General features: G+C 39.5%; 1 protein-coding gene across 1 annotated transcript; it reads left to right on the top strand.

Annotated features, from left to right (window-relative positions):
* The first annotated feature begins 20,545 nt into the window (after positions 1–20,545).
* On the top strand, positions 20,546–21,490 carry LOC100523835 (olfactory receptor 1L8-like). The gene has a single exon (XM_003122146.3). It carries the CDS (start codon positions 20,546–20,548, stop codon positions 21,488–21,490), a length of 945 nt encoding a protein of 314 aa, XP_003122194.3.
* The last annotated feature ends 1,910 nt before the right edge of the window (positions 21,491–23,400 follow it).

Below are 23,400 nucleotides of genomic sequence, written 5' to 3'. Positions count from 1 at the left end.
GATGGCTTCACAGGTGAATTCCATCAAACATTCAGAGAAGAGCTAGCACCTCTCCTTCTGAAACTATTTCAAAAAATGGCAGAGAAAGGGACACTCCCAAACTCATTTTATGAGCCCACCATCACCCTGGTACCAAAACCAGATAAAGTTTCCACAAAAAAAGAAAACTACAAGCCAAATTCACTGATGAACATTGATGCAAAAATCCTCAACAAAACACTAGCAAACTGCATCCAACAATACATTTAAAGGATTGTACATCATGATCAAGTGGGATTTATACCAGGGATGCAAGTGTTCTTCAATATTCACAAATCCATCAGTGTTATACATCACATTAACAAACTGAAGAATCAAAACTATATGATCCTCTCCATAGACGCAGAAAAAGCCTTTGACAAAATCCAACACCCATTTCTAATACAAACCCTTCAGAAAGTGGGCATAGTGGGAACCTACCTCAACATGATAAAGGCCATATATGACAAACCCACAGTGAACATCATTCTCAATGGTGAAAAGCTGAAAATTCCCACAGAGATCAGGAACAAGACAAGGATGGTCACTCTCACCACTACTCTTCCACATAGTTTTGGAAGCCACAGCAATCAGAGAAGTAAAAGAGATAAAAGGAATCCAAGTTGGAAAGGAAAAAGTAAAGCTATCACTATTTGCAGATGACATGATATTATACCTAGAGAATCATAAAGACACTACCAGAAAATTATTAGAGCCCATCCACGAATTTGGCAAAGTTGCAAGATACAAAATTAAAACACTGAAATTGATGGCATTTCTATACACTAAAAATGAAAATCAGAAAGAGAAATTAGGGAAGCAATCCCATTTACCATCGCATCCAAAAGAATAAACTACATAGGAGAAAATCTATGTAAAGAGAAAAAAAGACCTGTACTCTGAAAACTATAAGATACTGATGAAAGAAATCAAAGATGACACAAATAGATGGAAAGACATACCATACTCCTGGATTGGAAGAGTTAATATTATCAAAATGACTATACTACCCAAGGCAATCTACAGATTCAATGCAAACCCTAGCAAATTACCAAGGACATTTTCAACAGAACTTGAAGAAAATATTTTAAAGTTGTTTGGAAGCACAAAAGACCCAGAAGAGCCAAGGACATCCTGAAAAAGACAAATGGAGCTGGAGGAATCAGGCTCCTGGACTTCAGACTCTACTACAAAGAAACAGTCATCAAAACTGTATGGTACTGGCATAAAGACAGAAATATAGATCAGTGGAACAGGAGAGAAAGCCCAGAATTCAACCCATGCACATACAGCCAACTCCTATATGACAAAGGAGGCACGAATATACAATGGAGAAAGGACAGCTTTTTCAATAAGTGGTGCTGGCAAAACTGGACAGCCTCATGGAAAAGAATGAAAGTAGAACACTCCCTAACACCATACAAAAAAATAAACTCCAAATGGATTCAGGACCTAGATATAACACCAGACACTATCAAACTCTTAGAGGAAAACTTAGGCCAAACACTCTCTGACATAAACAACAGAAACTTCTTCTCAGATCCACCTATTAGAGTATTGACAAAAACAAAAATAAACAAATGGGACCTAATCAAACTGAAAGGTTTCTGCACAGCAAAGGAAACCCTAAACAAAATGAAAAGACAACCCACAGAATGGGAGAAAATCTTTGCAAATGATCAACTGACAAGGGCTTAATCTCCAAAATTTATAAACACCTTCCTTAGCTCCATACCAAAAAAACAAACAACTCCATTTAAAAATGGGCATTCAATTCTCCAAAAAAGATATATGGATGGCCAAAAAACACATGAAAAGATGTTCAAAATCTATCATTATTAGAGAAATGCAAATCAAAACCACTCTGATGTACCACCTTACACCAGCCAGAATGGCCTTCATCCAAAAGTCTACAAACAAGAAGGGCTGGAGAGGGTGTGGAGAAAAAGGAACCCTAGTACACTGTTGGTGGCATTGTAAATTGGTGCAACCACTGTGGAAAACAGGATGGAGATGCCTCTGAAAACTAAACATAGAACTACCATTTGATCCAGCAATCCCACTCTTGGGCATCTATTCAGAGAAAACTATGACTCACAAAGACACATGTATTCTGATGTTCACTGCAGCACTATTTGCAGTAGCCAAGACATGGAAACAACCTAAATGTCCATCGACAGAGGAGTGGATCAAGAAGAAGTGGTACATATACACAATGGAATATTACTCAGCCATTAAAAGGAATGAAATACCAGCATTTTTTGCAACATGGATGGACCTAGAAATGATCATGCTAAGTGAAGTCAGCCATACAATGAGACACCAACATCAAATGCTTTCACTGACATGTGGAATCTGAAAAAAGGACAGACTGAACTTCTTTGCAGAACAGATGCTGACTCACAGACATTGAAAAAATTATGGTCTCCAGAGGAGACAGTTTGGGGGGTGTGGGGATGTGCTGGGGTTATGGGATAGAAATCCTATAAAATTGGATTGTGATGATCATTGTACAACTACAAATGTAATAAATTCATATAGTAATAAAAAATAAAATAAAATAATAAAATTTTAAAAAAGGTTTTAATAGACAAAATATATAAAGAGGGAGTTCCCTGCTTTAGTAACAGGTTAGGATTCAGCATTGTTACTGCATTGTTCAATCCCTGGCCCGTGAACATTTGCATGCCATGAGTGTAGCAAAAATATCTATAAATAGCTCATACATCTCAAATATCTATAAATAGCTCATACAACTCAATCAAAAATGGGCAGAATCCCAAATGGACATTTTTCCAAAGAAGGCACACAGATGACCAGCTGTCCCATGAAAAGATGTTCAACATTACTGTCATCAGAGAAATAGAAATCAAATTCACAATGAGTTATCAATTCACACCTGTCAGAATGACTATCATCAAAAAGACCACAAATAACACATACTGGTGAGGATGTGGGAAAAAAGGAACTCCAATATACTTTGGGTGGGAATGTAAATTGGTGAAGCCAAATGCACAAAACAGTATGGAGATTTCTCAGAAGCTAAAAATATAACTACCACATGACTAAGAAACTTCACTTTTAGGTACATATCAAAAAAAAAAAAACACTAGTTCAAAAGATAGCATGCACCTCAGAGTTCACAGCAGCATTCTTTACAATAGCCAAAGTATGGAAGCAACCTGTGTCCATCAACAGATGAATGGGTAAAGAATATGTGGTATATATAAACAATGGAATACTACTCAGCCATAAAAAGAATGAAATAATTTGCAGCAACATGGATACACTTAGAGGGCATTATGTTAAATGAAGTAAGTCAGACAGAAATAAGCAAATACTGTAGGATATCACTTATATGTGGAATCTAAAAAATACAACAAACTAGTGAAAACAAAAACAAAAAAGAAGCAGATTCACAGATATAGAGAACAAACTAGTGGTTACCAACAGAGAGAGGGAAAAGGTAAGGGCAATTTGGGGAGAGGGGATTTTAAAAAGGGTTTTTATGGGATTATATGAAATCATGTATGTGAAATTTTGAAAATGATAAAGCACTATAGAATGTAAAGAATCCTCCACTGAATTAAAGAAAGAAAATCAAATCAAACAATTTCTCCTTAAAAATGAAATAGGGCTTGCATTGAGTCTGTAGATTGCTTTGGGTAGAATATCCACTTTTACAATACAAATTTTTCCAGCCCAGGAGCATGGAATATCTTTCCATTTCTTTACATCTGCTTTAATTTCCTTGATTAATGTTTTATAGTTCTCAGCATATAAGTCCTTTACCTCCTTGGTCAGCTGTATTCCCAGGTATTTGATTTTTGGGGGTGCAATTTTAAAAGATATTGTATTTTTGTATTCCTTTTCTAATATTTCTTTGTTAGTATACAGAATGTGACTGATTTCTGAATGTTAATCTTCTATCCTGCTACTTTGCTGAATTTGTTGATCAGTTCAAGTCATTTTTGGGTTGAGTCCTTGGGGTTTTCTATATATAGTATCATATCTGCATACAGTGACAGTTTTACCTCTTCTCTTCCTATTTGGATGCCATTTATTTATTTTGTTTGTCTGATCGCTGTGGCTACGACTTCCAGTACTATGTTTAATAATGGTGGTGAGAATGGGCATCCTTGTCTTGTTACAGAGTTTAGTGGGAAGGCTTTCAGCTTTTCTAAATTGAGTATTATGTTTGCTGTAGGTTTGGCACAAATGGCTTTGATTGTATTAACGTATGTTCCCGCTATACACACTTTGGTAAGTGTTTTTATCATAAATGGATGTTGGACTTTGTCAAATGCTTTTTCTGCATCTATTGAGATGATCATGTGGTTTTTGACTTTTGTTAATGTGGTGTATGACGTTTATTCATTTGTGTATGTTGAACCATCCTTGTGAATCTGGGATGAATCCCACCTGGTTGTGGCATAGGATCTTTTTTATATGTTGTTGGAATCAGATGGCTAAAATTTTCTTGAGAATTTTTTGTCTCTATTCATCAAAGATATTGGCCTATAATATTCTTTTTTGGTGATATCTTTGTCTGGTTTTGGAATTAGGGTGATGGTCGTGTCATAGAATGTCTTTGGGAGTGTTCCTTCTTCTTCAAATTTTCAGAAAAGTTTAAGGAGGATGAGTATAATTTCCTCTTTGTGTGTTTGGTAGAATTCACCTGTGAAGTCATCTGGTCCTAGACTTATATTTATAGGGACTGTTTCTATGACATACTCAATTTCATTTCTAATGATCAGTCTGTTCAGTTGGTCTATCTCTTCTTGATTCAGTTTTGGTAGGCTATGAGTCTCTAGAAAGTTGTCTATTTCTTTCAGATTGTCAAATTTGTTGGCATATAGTTCTTCATAGTATTCTCTTATGGTTTTGGTATTTCTGCAGTATCTGTCGTGATTTCTCCTTTTTTATTTCTGATTTTCTTTATTTGGGCTTTTTCTCTCCTCTTCTTGGTGAGTCTACCCAGAGGCTTGTCAATTTTGTTTACCTTTTCAAAGAACCAGCTCTTGGTTTGATTGATTTCTTCAATTGTTTTTTTAATATATTTTACTGATATCCTCTATTATTTATTATTTCCTTCCTTCTTCTGACTTTAGGTTTTGATTGTTCATCTTTTTCTAATTCATTTAGGTGGTGGGTTAAGTTGTCAATTTGAGAAACCATTTGATGGGGCAGAGACTGCCTGGGAGACTAGAAAACAAAGCTGTCGCAGAGGAAGGGAGCAATACTCTAGGAGCAGGGAAGTGGAAAGCCCCATCAGAGGGAACCTGGGAGAAGAGCCTGGTCTACGCCCTTGCTGGGGAGGGGAGAGAAGAAGGGGTGGGTCCCCATAGAATACCCCCCACGCCACAGCAAGCTTACTGGTCCGCTAGCTAGCTGAAAGCTGTGCTTCCCAGTGCATTCCCCCCCCTCACCCCCACCACGCCCTACGCTCTCACCGGACATGGGGCTGCCTGCCATCCAGGAGGGCTGGCCTCAACAATTGCCTGAAGCCTACCACCACAGGGGCTTTCCCTGCACAGGCCTGCTTGCCCTATGGAGGGGCTAAACTTCCGCAGAGCAGCACCAAACACCACCAGCCCCCGAGAAAAGGCCTGCAGCCCAGAAAAGCTAGAACAAGCTTAGCCAGGCTGTGAATAGATTGGCCTAATTCTCGGACGGTTTTTCTGAGTCGGGTTGCCCCAGGGAGGAGGCTCTTAGGTTTCCAAAGGCCCTGCTACCCGCCAAAGCCCCCAGGGGATGCTCTAGTGGACCAGCTGCATAGGACTGCCAGCACCATGCAGACCCCTGTAGCCCAGAAAAGCTGCAACAAGCCTGGCTGAGTCAGACAGTTTTTCTGAGTTGGGCTGCCCTGGGGAGGAGCCTCTTGGGTCTCCAATGGCCCTGCTATCTGCCCAAGCCCCCAGGGGGTGCCCCACTCCCGTGAAATAACTTCTCAGCACCACCAGCCCCCTGGAAGAGCCCCTGCAGCCCAGAAAATCTACAACAAGCTTGGCCAGACTGTGAAAAGATCCGCCTACATTCTCAGGCTGTCCTTCTGAGTTGGGCTGCCCTAGGGAAGAGCCTCTTAAGTTCTCAGTGACCCAGATAGCTGCTCCAGCCCCCAGGGGGTGCTGCACCAATGAAGAGCAGCAGCCCAACACTGCCAAACCCCTGCAAGAACCCCACAGCCTAAAAACACCAGAGCAAGCTCTGCATGACCAAGTGAAATCTGCTACCATCGTAGGGTGGACCTCCCAGTCCTGTCTGCACTCAGGAAGTCCTCCTTTGCTTCAAAGAAACACTGTTAGCCCCATCAACACCAGAAAAGACACACTGCCTCAAAAAAGACTGACCAACAACACCAGCCCTCAGGAAATATTCCATGGCAGTGACAAGGCAAACACTGCCCACTCACTGAGAGTAAAACTCCCTCAGGAGAAAGAAAACAACAAGCAAGATGAAGAAGCTGAGAAACCACCCCCAGTCAAACCAACAGAAAAGCACCTAAAGCACTCAACAATGAAACAGATCTCTGCAGTCTGACAGACCTGGAGTTCAAAAGAGAAATAGTGAAAATACTGAAGGAATTCAGAGAAGATATGAACAGTAATGCAGATACCCTCAGAAAGGAACTAGGAAATATAAGGAGGAGCCAAGAAAAACTAGAACATTCATTTGCAGAGATGCAAACTGCACTAGGGGCAGTAAAAACCAGAATGAATAATGCAGAAGAACGAATCAGGGATATGGAAGCTAGAATAATGGAAATCACTCAATCTGGTCAACAGACAGAAAACCGAATCAAAAAACTGGAAAGCAATATAAGAGACTATGGGATAATATAAAGCGGGCCAATCTACGCATAATGGGAATTCCAGAAGGAGTAGAAAAAGATAAGGGGATGGAAAATATATTTGAAGAAATTATCGCTGGAAACTTCCCAAGTCTAAAGGATACTGGATTCAAGATACAAGAAGCACAGAGGGCCCCAAACAAGCTGAACCCAAATAGACCCACACCAAGACACATCATAAGAAAAATGGCAAAAGTTAGTGATAAAGAGAGGATCCTAAAGGCAGCAAGAGAAAAACAGAATGTTACCTACAAGGGAACCCCCATAAGAATATCAGCTGATTTCTCTACAGAAACACTACAGGCCAGGAGGGAATGGCAAGAGATATTTGAAGTGCTAAAAGGAAAAAATATGCAACCTAGAATACTCTATCCAGCAAGAATATCATTTAAAATAGAAGGGGAAATAAAAATTTTTCCCAACAAACAAAAACTTAAAGAATACAGCAACACAAAACCCAGGTTAAAGGAAATATTGAAAGGGCTTCTCTAAACCAAAAAGAAAGGAAGGAAAGGGAAGAAAAAAGAAAAGAAAAAAAAAGAAGAAGAGGAAGAACTAGGACTGAGGAAACCGCAATCAGAGAGCAGTCACTCAAATAAGCCAGCATACAGATTTAATCATGAACATGCTTCAAACAAAATAAAATTAAAAAGAAAAAAATAAAAAAGAGTCATCAAAACCATAAAATGTGGGCAAGGGATGTTAGGAAGTAAATAACCCTTTTTGTTTGTTTGTATGATTCTCTTCTTAATTTTAATATAGTAATGAAGTGTTTGAACTTACAGGACCATCAGGCTAAAACACACAATTATGGGAAGGGGTTAGCATACTTCAAAAACAGGGCAACCACAAGCCAAAACCAAATATTGCATTTGCAAAAAATGAAAATAAAAATACCCTCAAGCAAATAATAACAGGAGAACATCCAACCAAAAAAAAAAAAAAGAAAGGAAGAATGGAGAACCATAGAATCAACTGGAACCCGAGGTTCAAATGGCAATAAATAATCATCTATCAATGATCACCTTAAATGTCAATGGACTGAATGCCCCAATCAAAAGACACAGAGTGGCTGAGTGGATAAAAGGGCAAAAACCTTCAATATGCTGCCTACGAGAAACTCACCTTAGGACAAAGGATACATATAGATTGAAAGTGAAAGGGTGGGGAAAAATATTTCACGCCAATACACACGACAGAAAAGCAGGAGTCGCAACACTCATATCAGACAAAATAGACTTTAAAACAAAAGACATAAAGAAAGACAAAGAAGGACACTACTTAATCATTAAGGGATCCATCCAAGGAGAGGATGTTACTATCGTCAACATATATGCCCCAAATACAGGAGCACCCAGATACATACAACAAATATTAACAGACATAAAGGGAGATATTGATGGGAATACAATCAGAGTAGGAGACCTTAATACCCCCCTCACATCAATGAACAGATCCTCCAGACAGAAAACCAATAAAGCAACAGAGATCCTAAAGGAAACAATAGAAAAGGTAGACTTCATTGATATCTTCAGGACAGTACATCCAAAAAAAATCAGAAGACACATTCTTCTCAAATGCTCATGGAACATTCTCAAGAATCGACCACATATTGGGACACAAAGTGAATCTCAATAAATTTAGGAGCATAGAAATTATCTCAAGTATCTTCTCTGAACACAATGCCATGAAATTAGAAATCAACCATGGGAAAAGCAAAGAGAAAAAACCTACTACTTGGAGACTAAACAACATGCTACTAAAAAAACCAATGGGTCAATGAGGAAATCAAGAAGGAAATTAAAAACTACCTTGAAACAAATGATAATGAAGACACAACCCCTCAAAATCTATGGGAGGCTGCGAAAGCAGTGCTCAGAGGGAAATTTATAGCAATACAGGCCTTCCTCAAAAAAGAAGCAAGATCCCAAATTGACAACTTAACCCTCCACCTAAATGAATTAGAAAAAGAAGAACAAAAAAGACCTAAAGTCAGCAGAAGGAAGGAAATTATGAAGATCAAAGAAGAAATCCATAAAATAGAGAATCAAAAAACAATAGAGAAAATTAATAAAACCAAGAGCTGGTTCTTTGAAAAGGTGAACAAAATGGACAAACCCCTGGCCAGACTCACTAAAAAGAGGAGAGAAAGAACCCAAATCACCAAAATTATAAATGGAAAAGGAGAAATCACAACGGATACAGCAGAAATACAAAAAAACCATAAGAGAATACTATGAACAACTATACGGCAACAAGTTTGACAATCTGGAAGAAATGGACAATTTTCTAGAATCTTAAAGCCTGCCAAAACTGAATCAAGTAGAAACAGACCAATTGAACAGACTGATCACTAGAAATGAAATTGAAGAGGTCATAAAAACACTCCCTACAAATAAAAGCCCAGGACCAGATGGCTTCACAGGTGAATTTTATCAAACATATAAAGAGGAATTGGTGCCCATCCTCCTTAAACGCTTTCAAAAGGTTGAAGAAGAAGGAATACTCCCAAAGACATTCTATGATGCCACCATCACCCTCATTCCAAAACCAGCCAGAGATACCACCTAAAAAGAAAACTATCGCCCAATATCATTGATGAATATGGATGCAAACATTCTCAACAAAATCTTAGCCAACAGAATCCAACAACATACCAAAAAAATTATACACCATGACCAGGTTGGGTTCATCCCAGGTTCACAAGGATGGTTCAACATATGCAAATCAATCAGCATCATACACCACATTAACAAAGAAAAAGTCAAAAATCATATGATCATCTCAATAGACGCAGAAAAAGCATTTGACAAAGTCCAACATCCATTCTTGATCAAGACCCAGGCCAAAGTGGGTATAGAGAGAACATTCCTGAACATAATCAAAGCCATTTATGATAAACCCACAGCAAATATAATCCTCAATGGGGAAAAACTGACAGCCTTCTCACTCAAATCTGGAACAAGACAGGGATGCCCACTCTCACCACTGCTCTTCAACATAGTTTTGGAAGTCCTGGCCACAGCAATTAGACAAACCAAAGAAATAAAAGGCATCCATATAGGAAGAGAAGAGATCAAACTGTCACTGTATGCAGATGACATGATACTATACATAGAAAACCCTAAGGACTCAACGCAAAAACTCCTTGAACTGATTAATAAATTCAGCAAAGTAGCAGGACATAAGATTAACATTCAGAAGTCAGTTGCATTTCTGTATACCAGTAATGAAACATTAGAAAGGGAATACAAAAATATGATACCTTTTAAAATTGTACCTCACAAAATCAAATACCTCGGAATACACCTGACCAAGGAGGTAAAAGACCTATATGCCGAGAACTATAAAACTTTAATCAAAGAAATCAAAGAAGATGTAAAGAAATGGAAAGATATTCCATGTTCCTGGATTGGGAAAATCAATATTGTAAAGATGGCCATACTACCCAAAGCAATCGACAGATTCAATGCAATCCCTATCCAATTACCCAGGACATTTTTCACAGAACTAGAACAAACAATCCAAACATTTAGATGGAACCACAAAAGACCCAGAATCGCCAAAGCAATCCTGAGAAACAAAAACCAAGCAGGAGGCACAACTCTCCCAGACTTCAAGAAATACTACAAAGCCACAGTCATCAAGACAGTGTGGGACTGCTATCAAAACAGACAGACAGACCAATGGAACAGAATAGAGAATCCGGAAATAAACCCTGACACCTATGGTCAACTAATCTTTGACAAGGGAGGCAAGAATATAAAATGGGAAAAAGAAAATCTATTCAGCAAGCATTGCTGGGAAACCAGGACAGCTGCATGCAAAGCAAAGAGACTAGAACACACCCTCACACCATGCACAAAAATAAACTCAAAATGGCTGTGAGACTTAAATATACAACAGGACACCATCAAACTCCTAGAAGAAAACATAGGCAAAACACTCTCTGACATCAACATCATGAATATTTTCTCAGGGCAGTCTCCCAAAGCAATAGAAATTAGAGCAAAAATAAACCCATGGGACCTCATCCAACTGAAAAGCTTTTGCACAGCAAAGGAAACCCAAAAGAAAACAAAAAGACAACTTTCAGAATGGGAGAAAATAGTTTCAAATGATGCAACCGACAAGGGCTTAATCTCTAGAATATATAAGCAACTTATACAACCCAACAGCAAAAAAGCCAATCAAGCAATGGAAAAATGGGCAAAAGCCCTGAATAGACATTTCTCCAAGGAAGATATATAGATGGCCAGCAAACACATGAAAAAATGCTCAACATTGTTGATTATGAGAAAAATGCAAATCAAAACTACCACGAGATACCACCCCACAACAGTCAGAATGGCCATCATTAAGATGTCCACAAATAACAAGGGCTGGAATGGGTGTGGAGAAAAGGGAACCCTCCTGCACTGTTGGTGGGAATGTAAACTGGTACAGCCACTATGGAGAACAGTTTGGAGATACCTTAGAAATCTATACATAGAACTTCCATATGACACCACAATCCCACTCTTGGGCATCTATCCGGACAAAACTCTACTTAAAGAAGACACATGCACCCACATGTTCACTGCAGCACTATTCACAATAGCCAAGACATGGAAACAACCCAAATGTCCATCAACAGATGATTGGATTCGGAAGAAGTGGTATATATACACAATGGAATACTACTCAGCCATCAAAAAGAATGATGACATAATGCCATTTGCAGCAACATGGATGGAACTAGAGAATCTCATACTGAGTGAAATGAGCCAGAAAGACAAAGACAAATACCATATGATATCACTTATAACTGGAATCTAATACCAGCACAAATGAACATCTCCTCAGAAAAGAAAATCATGGACTTGGAGAGAAGACTTGTGGCTGCCTGATGGGAGGAGGAGGGAGTGGAAGGGATGGGTAGCTTGGGGATTTCAGACACAACTTAGAATAGATTTACAAGGAGATCTTGCTGAGTAGCATTGAGAACTTTGTCTAGATACTCATGTTGCAACAGAACAAAGGGTGAGGGAAAAAAATGTAATTGTAATGTATACATGCAAGGATAACTTGATCCCCTTGCTCTACAGTGGGAAAATAAAAAAAAATTTTAAATGAAAAAATAAAAAAAGAATTTACAAGGAGAGCCTGCTGAGTAGCATTGAGAACTATGTCTAGATACTCATATTGCAACAGAACAAATGGTGGGGGGGAAAAATGTATAATGTGTAAGTAACTTGATCCCCATGCTGTACAGCATGAAAAAATAAAATAAAATAAATAAAATAATAAAATACCAAAAAATAAAAAATAAATTAAAAATAAAACACTGTGTGAGCATGAGAATATTCGAATCAATGTTTATGGTTGCAAAGTCTTAGCAGGAACATGATTTTAAGGAATTGGAAAATGAATAAAAAGAAACTTGAAAAATAAAGATTTGTATGGACCGATAGTATAATTTGATGTTCACTGAAAAATACGATCTTTCAAATAAATGCCTCTGAAAATAAAACAAGCCCAGAAAACTTTGTTGACCTAGGTCCATTATTCCTTTGACATCCCTATTGCTTATGCTATTTTATTTCTGTATTAAAATATGGTACATTTACAATGTTGTGCCAATTTCCCCTGTTGATTGCTTTATCAAGCCCCTTTTTGGGCAAGAATGGTCAGATGTAAGTCTCAGCATGCCATCAGTAAAAATTCCTTTTGATATAGAGCGAACAAGAATGCAACCTTAGCTGAAATACTCCCCATCCTATTTCTTTCAATTTCTACCCCTTGTGAGGCTTTACTTCTCTTTATAAAATTGTGAACTACCAGATAGATAGGTAGATACATAGATACATAGATAGATAAATAGATAGATAGCTTGCTCAATTGCAGTTCCATTAGAATGCAAGATTCAAAAAAAAAGGCCTTTGTATGTCATATTCACAATTGTATCACCACTCCCAGAATATTTTTCACAGAGTGGGTGCTTAATAAAAAAAAAAAACATTTCTAAGATTTAATATTAAACTGAATCAGGAAGGTTCAATTCTGCTCCTAAAACAAAAATGTTTCCCCTATGTTCATACTATCAATACAAGAAGCTTGGGAAATCTTCAAGGTGGGAAGAAAGGGCAGCCTCAGGGGCCGTGAAGCTCACAAGTTGCCCCTGTGTTAGCAAATCATGATCCTATGGGTGGAAAGAAAAGGTAGGAAGAAACACCAACTTGTTGGCTTGTTTGTGGTTGCAGGTATGAATGAAAGATGTGGGATAAATTGTAGGACCTTGTCTATTTTTCCTGGCTCCATGACCATGGAAAGAGTCAACCAAACCAGCAGTGTCTCCAACTTCATCCTCCTGGGACTCTCCTCCCGGTCTGAGGATCAGAAGCCACTCTTTATCCTCTGCCTCACCATGTACCTGGTCACCATCACAGGGAACCTGCTCATCATCCTGGCCATCCGCTCAGACGCCCAGCTCCACACCCCCATGTTTTTCTTCCTGAGTTTTGTGACTTTCATTGACATTTGCTTCTCAAAAACCATTGTCCCCAGGATGCTGGTGAACATCCTATCGGAGAAGAAGACCATCTCCTTTGCTGAGTGTCTGACTCAGATGGAAAAAAGAAAACAAAAAGACAACTTACAGAATGGGAGAAAACAGTTTCAAATGATGCAACTGACAAGGGCTTAATCTCTAGAATATATAAACAACTTATACAACCCAACAGCAAGAAAACCAATCAATCAATGGAAAAATGGGCAAAAGACCTGAATAGACATTTCTCCAAAGAAGATATACAGATGGCCAACAAACACATGAAAAAATGCTCAACATCGCTGGTTATAAGAGAAATGCAAATCAAAACTACCATGAGATATCACCTCACACCCGTCAGAATGGCCATCATTAATAAATCCACAAATACCAAGTGCTGGAGGGGCTGTGGAGAAAAGGGAACCCTCCTGCACTGTTGGTGGGAATGTAAACTGGTACAGCCACTATGGAGAACAGTTTGGAGATACCTTAGAAATCTATACATAGAACTTCCATATGACACCACAATCCCACTCTTGGGCATCTATCCGGACAAAACTCTACTTAAAAGAGACACGTGCACCCGCATGTTCATTGCAGCACTATTCACAAGAGCCAGGACATGGAAACAACCCAAATGTCCATCGACAGATGATTGTATTCAGAAGAAGTGGTATATATATAATGGAATACTACTCAGCCATAAAAAAGAATGATGACATAATGCCATTTGCAGCAACATGGATGGAACTAGAGAATCTCATACTGAGTGAAATGAGCCAGAAAGACAAAGACAAATACCATATGATATCACTTATAACTGGAATCTAATATCCAGCACAAATGAACATCTCCTCAGAAAAGAAAATCATGGACTTGGAGAAGAGACTTGTGGCTGCCTGATGGGAGGGGGAGGGAGTGGGAGGGATCGGGAGCTTGGGCTTATCAGACACAACCTAGAATAGATTTACAAGGAGATCCTGATGAATAGCATTGAGAACTATGTCTAGATACTCATGTTGCAACAGAAGAAAGGGTTGGGGAAAAACTGTAATTGCAATGTATACATCTAAGGATAACCTGACCCCCTTGCTGTGCAGTGGGAAAATTAAAAAAAAAAAAAGACACATGCACTCGCACGTTCATTGCAGCTCTATTCACAATAACCAAGACATGGAAACAACCAATGTGTTCATCGACAGATGATTGGATTAGGAAGATGTGGTATATATGCACAATGGAATACTACTCAGCCATAAAAGAAGAACACAATAATGCCATTTGCAGCAACATGGATAAAACTAGAGATTCTTATCCTGAGTGAAGTAAGTCAGAAAGAGAAAGACAAATACCATATGGTATCACTTATATCTGGAATCTAATATAAGGCACAAATGAATCTTTCCACAGAAAAGAAAATCATAGACTTGCAGAATAGACTTGTGGTTTCCCAGGGGGAGGGGGGGAAGGAGTAGGGTGGTTGGGGAGCTTGGGGTTAACAGAAACTAACGATTGCCTTCAGAATAAATCAGCAATGAGATCCTGCTGTGTAGCACTGGGAGCTATGTCTAGTCACTTATGATGGAGCATGATAATGTGAGAAAAAAGAATGTATACATGTATGTGTACCTGGGTCACCATGCTGTACAGTTGAAAAAAAATGTATTGGGGTAATAACTATTAAAACATGAAATAGAGGAAAACAAATTCTATACATGTAGGGTATAAGAATTAAATTACTGAAAATAACAAAGTGAAGTAGACTCACTGATATAAAAAACAATAGATTAGTAGTGGGGAGAGAAGGAAAAGTAAAGATGGGGCAGAGGATTAAGAAGTACTAACCACTTTGTAGAAAATAAAAAACCTACAGGGATATTTGATTTGATATTGGAATAGACCCAATATTCTATAATAACTCTTAATGGAGTATAACATTTAAAAATTATGAATCCCACTATGTTGTATGCCCAAAACTTATGGTATTGTACATCAACCATATATCAATTTAAAAAAAAAAAGAAAGGCAGTTGCTAAGATAAGCGAAGTAAAAAATCTCACCAGTAATCTGTTTTGGTGCAGCAAGTTAAGGATCCTGTGTTGTCATTGAAGTGGCATGGATTGCTGTTGTGGCACAGGTTTAGTCCCTGCCCCAGAACTTCCACCTGCCATGGCAGCAGCAAAAAATGAAAAAAAAAAGTCCTCACCAAAATAACTAAATTGTAAGTATGTGAGGTTATAGATGTGTTGATTAACCTTAATGTGGTAATCATTCTGCAATAAATACATCTATTAAATCATTGTATTGTACACCTTAATCTTACACAATGTTATATGGCAATCATCTCAATAAAGCTGGAAATTAATAAGTAAATAAATATTTGTTGGATGAATGAGGATAAACAGGGGAAAGATAAATATCATATGAAGAGTAAGTACAGGAGGCAGGACTCAAACCCAGGACTTGCAGTCTCTGTACTGCTGACACTTATACACAGATTAAAATGCTTAAACTCCACTCAGCTAAGAAAGAAGACACAGGTGTTCTGTGTGAGACAGCGGTTTATCCTAAAAACATTAGCAGAATGAGATTTATTTCCTATAACATTGTTGTGGATGGTGTTCACGATAACATACGAGAGTCTCTCTATGATATTCACGCTTTCTCTCGGATTTCAGTGCCACAAAGTTCTTATGTGCATTTTTCAGATGAGGAAACTGAAGCTTTAAAGGCTGAGTAACTTGATAAAACAGTTAAAAGAAAGCCAGGCAAGCATTCTATTAAAAATCTCCATCGCTACATACTAAACCTTCATGGAGCCTAAATTCAGAAAACATACACTATTATTTCCAAAGCCCCTTTCCTAAATATGACAATAACCTTTGCCTGATCTTGTGCTTTAATCATACACAAACTAACATTAACCTAACACCACACAGAAAATAATCTCGGCCACACACCTCCTTGGACACTGAAAAGCACATACACACCATTGATCTAACACCACTGAATCCGCTGAAAACAATAACCTTCCTGTATTGACTTAGGACCTGCCTGGTTCTAGAATACACCTCAGTCCACAGCCAAATCCCCTAAAATGAACATATTCACCCACACAAATATTTGTCCACCCTTGATAACCTATAGTCAAGGCAACTGAAGCATGCCTGAGAGACGCTGCCATGGGAATGAGAAGCTCTGAGATTCATCCCATATCTAAACAGGAAGCCTCGGGGATCCACTTGTCCCCTTGGAGTCAGCTGTGCTAACCGTGATTCCCATTCTGCTTTCTCTGCCTGGAGAGATCCCAGGACAAACTCCCTTGAGAGGTCATCACAACACAACACCCTCAGCCTAACAAGTGCCCCAAGAGGCCAGCAGGACACACCTGAGACTCCTGGGAAGCTGGTGGGGCTTCCACAACCAGGAGGGCCCTCCCCCCTGAGTCAGGGCATCTCTGCCTTCTGAGATCTGGAGCTGGGAGAAGCAGCAGCCTGCTGGGGACCAGGTGGCAAGAAAGAAATGTGGGGTCTGTGGACAGGGGAGGGATAAGTATTACCCCTTTGGAGGAGGACATCAGCTCCTCCCTCCTTTCCTGCTTCTCTCCTTCCAATCAGCCCCAGATTTCATGAGAGACACAGGAGGAAGCTGAGCTTTGGCTGAGAAGCATGAGGTTTTGGCTGAGAGCAGAGGTGGTGCCCATCAGCTTCTGGGGAGGCTGGCAAGGAAAGAAAAGCATCTGGATGTGGAGGTGAGCTTTGGTGAGCTAGCCACCCAGGGGCTACCCCAATCCAATTCAGAACCTTACTCTTTATTTCTTCATACTTTCAAATATTTTATGGATTGAGAAGTCATAAGGTCCAAGTAAAACTTCCATGTGGCACTTGGTTTTAAGGGCATCCAGTTTAACCTCTAGGCCACCTATACCATGTTTTCATGGAAGCAAAACCCATCAAACTAAGGTATTCCCAGCCTCCTTCCCTGTGCTTTTAGAACTGTTCTTCCTGATTCTCAGCTCCAAAATCTTCCTCCTTTTTGCCCCTTGTCAGCACATTCAACCAGGATCCAATCCCATTAATTCACCAAATCACCACTTAGTTTTGTATTCCACCTTCCTCAGGCAGCCCTTTCACAAATGACTCATCTTTGAATGTTGATCTGTTTGTGATAAACTGCTTTACATACATAATGTCTCCCTTGTTGTTCATAAAACATCAGGAACCAGCTTGGGAGCAGGTGATGGAGGACAAATCCAACCCCTCCTTTTCAGTCCAGGGAAGTGTCCACTGCACAACCACAGCTTAGACAACAGACATGCCCCAGTCATGCACCACCAGTTATCTCTGCCTGATTTTGGCCAATTAATCATGGATGTTCAGCTTTTCAAATTCCACCATCTCTATAACATAGTAAGATAGGTCACCTCTCTTGCAACTGCAAGGATATATTCTGAACATGGGAGAAGAAAGTTTGTCAGTTAAGGGGGATGGAAGGCTAATTCATGTAGGAAATTATCAAAATGAGGAAAACAGTGCCTTGCCTGATGGTGACAATAAATACACAAAAACCAAGAAGGGGGAGCATAACACTTAAGAGCATGAGCTTAGAGTGAGTCTGAAAACAGAGTGGGCTTCAAATCCTGACTGCTCTTCACTTCCTTAGTGACCTTAAGCAAACACCTTTACCTCCGTAAAACTAAGTCTCCTGATAACAACACATGCCTCACAATTCCTGTTATGATAGTGAGATGCTTGGCATAAGCATGGCATGTAATAAATTTTCAATAATATTCAGTATTATGATTATCTTTACTGATACATTCAAAGCTCAATGCATCAACAAATATTTCTTCCATAAAGTCTTGTAAAATCCTGAAATTAGCCTAACAATTTGGCAGTGAGGGATGTGATGTTTTATGCCTATGTATTAATTGCTTAGGAGAACATCTAGAAAAAGCAGATAAGGGAAGGTGACACAGGGAGTGATAAGGATCAACAGCTTCTCCAGAGTGTTTACAATATGCTGTGTCCTTTAAATGCTTGCAATGTGTTCTCTCACTAAATCCTCATGTGAATGTAAATATTTGTGTCCATTGTTAAGCATGAAGTAACTGAGGCTTAAAAATGTTTAGTAACTTACAACTAAAATGTAAGCATTTTCTATTCAAGTAATTAATGTGTTAATATATCTATGTACTACACCAGTGTATTTTCAAAAGTATGTGAAAGAGCATGCTGCCTCTAAAGAAATTATTTTAAACACTTTGATAACAGAAGTATGTTCATCATAGAGATTTTTTTTCCTTTTTTGGCCATGCCTGCAGCATATGAAATCTCCTGAGCCAGGGATCGAAGCAGAGCCTCACCTGGGAACCTATACCACAGCTGCGGCAAGGCTGGATCTTTAAGCCACTGCACTGGGCTGGGTATCAAACCAGCACCACCACAGAAACAAAAGGGATCATTAACTAAAGGGATCATTAACTCACTGCACCACAGGGGGAGCTCTATTATCGAGAGTTTTTTGGAAACCAGAATATATAATTAACCAGTGTCTCAAAAATATTTGAAAATCCCTATTCAAAATATATGGAGGAATATGGTGACTCTAAAAAAAAAGTTGATTCAAAGCACTTTTTTACAGTGCTTTAATGATGCAAGATCGCTCATTATAGAGTGTTTTGCAGTAGCAAGAAACAGAGGCTTTTTGGATGTCCATTGCTGGGTAACTGGATATGACTGAAAAAAGCCATGTGTATAAACATGCTTCTCATAAGTATTTTTGGATAAATATGTGAGAGATAACTGTTTTTCATTTTTAAAAATTTGTTTGTAGTATAGTTGATTTACAATGTTGTGTTAATTTCTTCTGTAGAGCAAAGTGATTCAATTATGTATATATACACATATCCACTGAAAGGAATCTTTACAACATGAATAATCAACAGGGGTTGCCCATCATAAACAAAAGGTCCCACTGTGGCTCAGCAGAAACCAATCTGACAAGCATCCATGAGGATGCAGGTTCAATTTCTGGCCTCGCTCAGTGGGTTAAGGATCTGGTCTTGCTGTGGTGTAGGCCAGCAGCTACAGCTCAGATTCGACTGCTAGCCAACCTCCATAAGCCGCGAGTGTGGCCCTAAAAAGACAAAAAGAAAAAGAAAAAGAAGGTCCTACTGTATAGCATAGGGAAGCATATTCAATATTCTGTGAGAAAACATAATAGAAAGGCATAGGAAAAAGAATATGTGTGTGTGTATACACGTGTATATATATATATACTTTGCTATACAGCAGAAATTAACAAAACATTGTAAATCAACTACACTTCAACAATTTTTTTTTAATTTTTTAAAATTTTCTTGGATGCCTATTATGTACAAATGTAATTTAGGACAGGGGACTAAAGAAAAGAAAAATAATTTACCAAAGAGGGGAGACATGCACAGACTGAGGATGAGAGCATCTCAAGAACTAAGGAGAAGGGCCTTCTCATTCTGCCACCAAATGAGGGAGAAAACACTGTTGAATTAATTCAACATTCTTCTTAGATTTCACCTGTTGGTTATTTTGGCCAAGGCTTATTTCTACCCAAGACAATGCAAAGGTAAACTCCAGTATTATAACAACTGAATTAGCTTTGATAAGGAGTGAGTATCCTGTGACTTCCCAACCTAAAATCTCCACTGCGCAGTCACCTCCACTCTTATACTGCTTTATTTCGTTAACAAATGTACCCAACCTGATATTATATTATGTATTTGTTTGCTAATGATCTACCTCCAAAACCACAACATGAACTGCATAAAAGCAAAGATTAATCTCTTTATGCTATGTTCTCAGCAGGGACCCAGAGCATTTTCAGAATAGGAACTAAAAAATGTGGATCAGGAATGTCCACTTCTTATGGTTTCTAAAGGAAAACTCTTCTTCTGTCTCTCCAGCTTTCAAAGAAGGCCCTATGACACCCATGGATTAGGGAAGGAAGGACCACATCAAGCACCAGGAGGCTGACAAGCTTTCCCTGAACAGCTGCGCTTTGTGACTAAATCGAGGAAATAAAGACTTGCTGGGTTCTCATGGTTTGGGGTGTGGAATTGGAGCATGTTTTGTAACAAAACTTCTTGTGCATAACTAGACCCACATCAATGGAAAGAGTCAACCAAACCAGCAGTGTCTCTGAGTTCATCCTCCTGGGACTCTCCTCTCGGCCCGAGGACCAGAAGCCACTCTTTACCCTCTTCCTCACCATATACCTGGTCACCATCACAGGAAACCTGCTCATCATCCTGGCCATCCGCTCAGACCCCCAGCTCCAGACTCCCATGTATTTCTTCCTGACTTTCCTGTCTTTCACTGACATTTGCTTCACAACAACCATTGTCCCCAGGATGCTGGTGAACTTCTTGTCCCATAAGACCATCTCCTATGCTGGGTGTCTGACTCAGATGTATTTTCTATATGCCTTGGGAAACACTGACAGTTTCCTTCTAGCAGTCATGGCCTTTGACCGCTATGTGGCCATCTGTGATCCCTTCCACTATGTCACCATCATGAGTCACCACCGCTGTGTCCTGATGGTGGCCCTCTCCTGCTCATTGCCTCACCTCCACTCACTGCTACACACACTTCTGCTGAATCAGCTCACTTTCTGTGACTCAAATATCATCCATCACTTTCTCTGTGATATCAGTCCTCTGATGAAATTGTCATGCTCCTCCACATTTGTCAATGAAACTGTGATGATGATAGAAGGACCTATTCTGTTAGTGACCCCCTTTCTATGCATTACTTTCTCTTACATACGAATCCTCACCGTGGTTCTCAAAATTCCCTCAGCTGCTGGCAAATGCAAAGCCTTCTCCACTTGTGGTTCTCATGTCACTGTGGTGACACTCTTTTATGGAAGCATCTTCTATGTCTATTTACAGCCTGTGTCCTCCTACACCGTCAGGGACCACATGGCAACAATTGTCTACACAGTTCTGTCCTCCATGCTCAATCCCTTTATCTATAGCCTGAGAAACAAAGACTTGAAACAGGGCCTGAGGAAGCTGGTGGGCAGCAGGAAACTCCAGGCAGCATGCTCTTGATTAACACACAGGGGAAAGTTCTCCACTGGAAGCTGGTTTCTGCTGATTCTTGGTGAAGAATCAAGCTCTTGGAGGTTAGGATTTTTTTTTTTTTTTGTCTTTTTAGGACCACACCCACTGCACATGGAAGATCCAGGGCTAGGGGTCAAATTGGAGCTGCTGCCACTGACCTACACCATAGCCACAGCAACACAGGGTCTGAGCCACATCTGTGACCTATGTCACAGCTCATGGCAATGCTGGATCCCTAACCCACTGTGCAAGACCAGGGATTGAACCCATACCCTCGTGGATACTAATTGGGTTTGTTACCACACAGCCATGGTGGGAATTCCAGGATTTTTTATTTTTATTGAAATAGAGTTGATTTACACTGTTGTGTTGGTTTCAATTATACAATAAAGAGATTCAGTTATACATACATATGCATGTATGTGTGTGTATATATATATATATTCTTTTTTATGTTCTCTTTCATTATACCCAAGATAATGAGTATAGTTCCCTATGCTGTACAGTAGGCCCTTGTTGGTTATATATTTTATCTGTACTAGTATGTGTATTTTAATCCCAACCTCCTAATTTATCCCACTCTTTCCCTTTCTCTTTGTAACTGTAAGTTTTTTTCAATGTCTGTGAGTTCCTTTCTGTCTTATAAAGAAGTTCATTCATAGCCTTTTTTGAGATTCCACTTATAAGCAATAGCATATGATATTTGCCTTTATCTGTCTGGCTTACTTCACTTAGTGTGATAGTGTCTAGGTCCATCCATGTTGCTGAAAAAGGCATTATTCCATTCTTTTTTAATGGTTGAGAAATACTGCATTTTATATATGTGTACATGTGTGTATATATATATATTTGTGTGTGTGTGTGTATATATATATATATATAGTATATATACTATATCTTCTACAAATGTCGTACAGCTCAATACCAAAAAAACAAAGAACCCATCAAAAAATTGGCAGAAGATCTAAAAAGATATCTCTTTCAAGAAGACATACAGCTGAGAGCCCCAGACTCTGCAGGCCTTTTTGGCCCAGCACTGGGAGGCAGGCTGCCCACCACAAAGTCTATAGGCCCTGCAGACAAGGGTTTTGGGAGATTTGGACCGCCTGTTTGAGACCACAAGAATCTGGGATCCTCTGCTGCTGAACATGCCTGATCAGGGGTGTTGAACGTGGCCATGTCAGCAAAAGAGAGCATCCTCAAAGCCTGAGATGGTGCTTGTTGGCTTTATGTCTACAGTGAACACAGGATTGTTGGGATGCCCAAATCTAAGAATTGGTCTTTCAGAGATGGGATTAAGATGACAGAATATAAGGACTGAGGCTCAACTACTCTTCTAAAAACAACAAAATTCACAACTAAAGCCTGAGCAATCTTCACCCAAATGGACCAGAAACCTTAAAAAAGATATCCTACTCCAGAAGACAAAGAGGAGGCCACATTAAGAGGTAGGAGGGGCGATTTCAAGATATAAACAACCCCATACCACCCAGGTGGGAAGCCCCACAGACTGGAAACTAACTGGTTCACAGAGACTCACCTACAGGAGGGAGAGTTCTGAGCCCCACAACAAACTCGCACCTGTGCACATCTGGCACTGGGAGAAAGAGCCCCTGGAGCATCTGGCATTGAAGGCCAGTGGGGCTTGTGCACAGGAGCTCCACGGGACTGGGAGAAATGGAGACCCCATTCTTCAAAGGCACACACAGACTTTCATGTGCACTGGGTCCCAGGGCAAAGCAAAGTCTCCATAGGAATCTGGGTCAAACCTGACTCCAGTTATTAGAGGACCTGCTGGGAAAACAGGGGTGAGTGTGGCTTATTGTGAGGGAATGCACTGGAAGCAAAGCTCTCGGGAATATTCAGCAGCCTGCCCTGCTCTGCCATTTTGGGAAAAT

Source organism: Sus scrofa, chromosome 1, assembly GCF_054392235.1.
Source record: "Sus scrofa isolate SSC_HxYL_T2T_F1_AM1 chromosome 1, Sscrofa_HxYL_maternal_Yorkshire_Landrace_v2.0, whole genome shotgun sequence".
NCBI lineage: Eukaryota > Metazoa > Chordata > Mammalia > Artiodactyla > Suidae > Sus > Sus scrofa.
Note: the sequence above shows the minus strand (reverse complement) of the source record. Positions and strands in the feature narration are given on the sequence as shown.

Coding starts and splice junctions, on each gene's coding strand:
- LOC100523835 (XM_003122146.3), top strand. CDS start 20,546: ATGGAAAGAGTCAACCAAACCAGCAGTGTCTCTGAGTTCATCCTCCTG.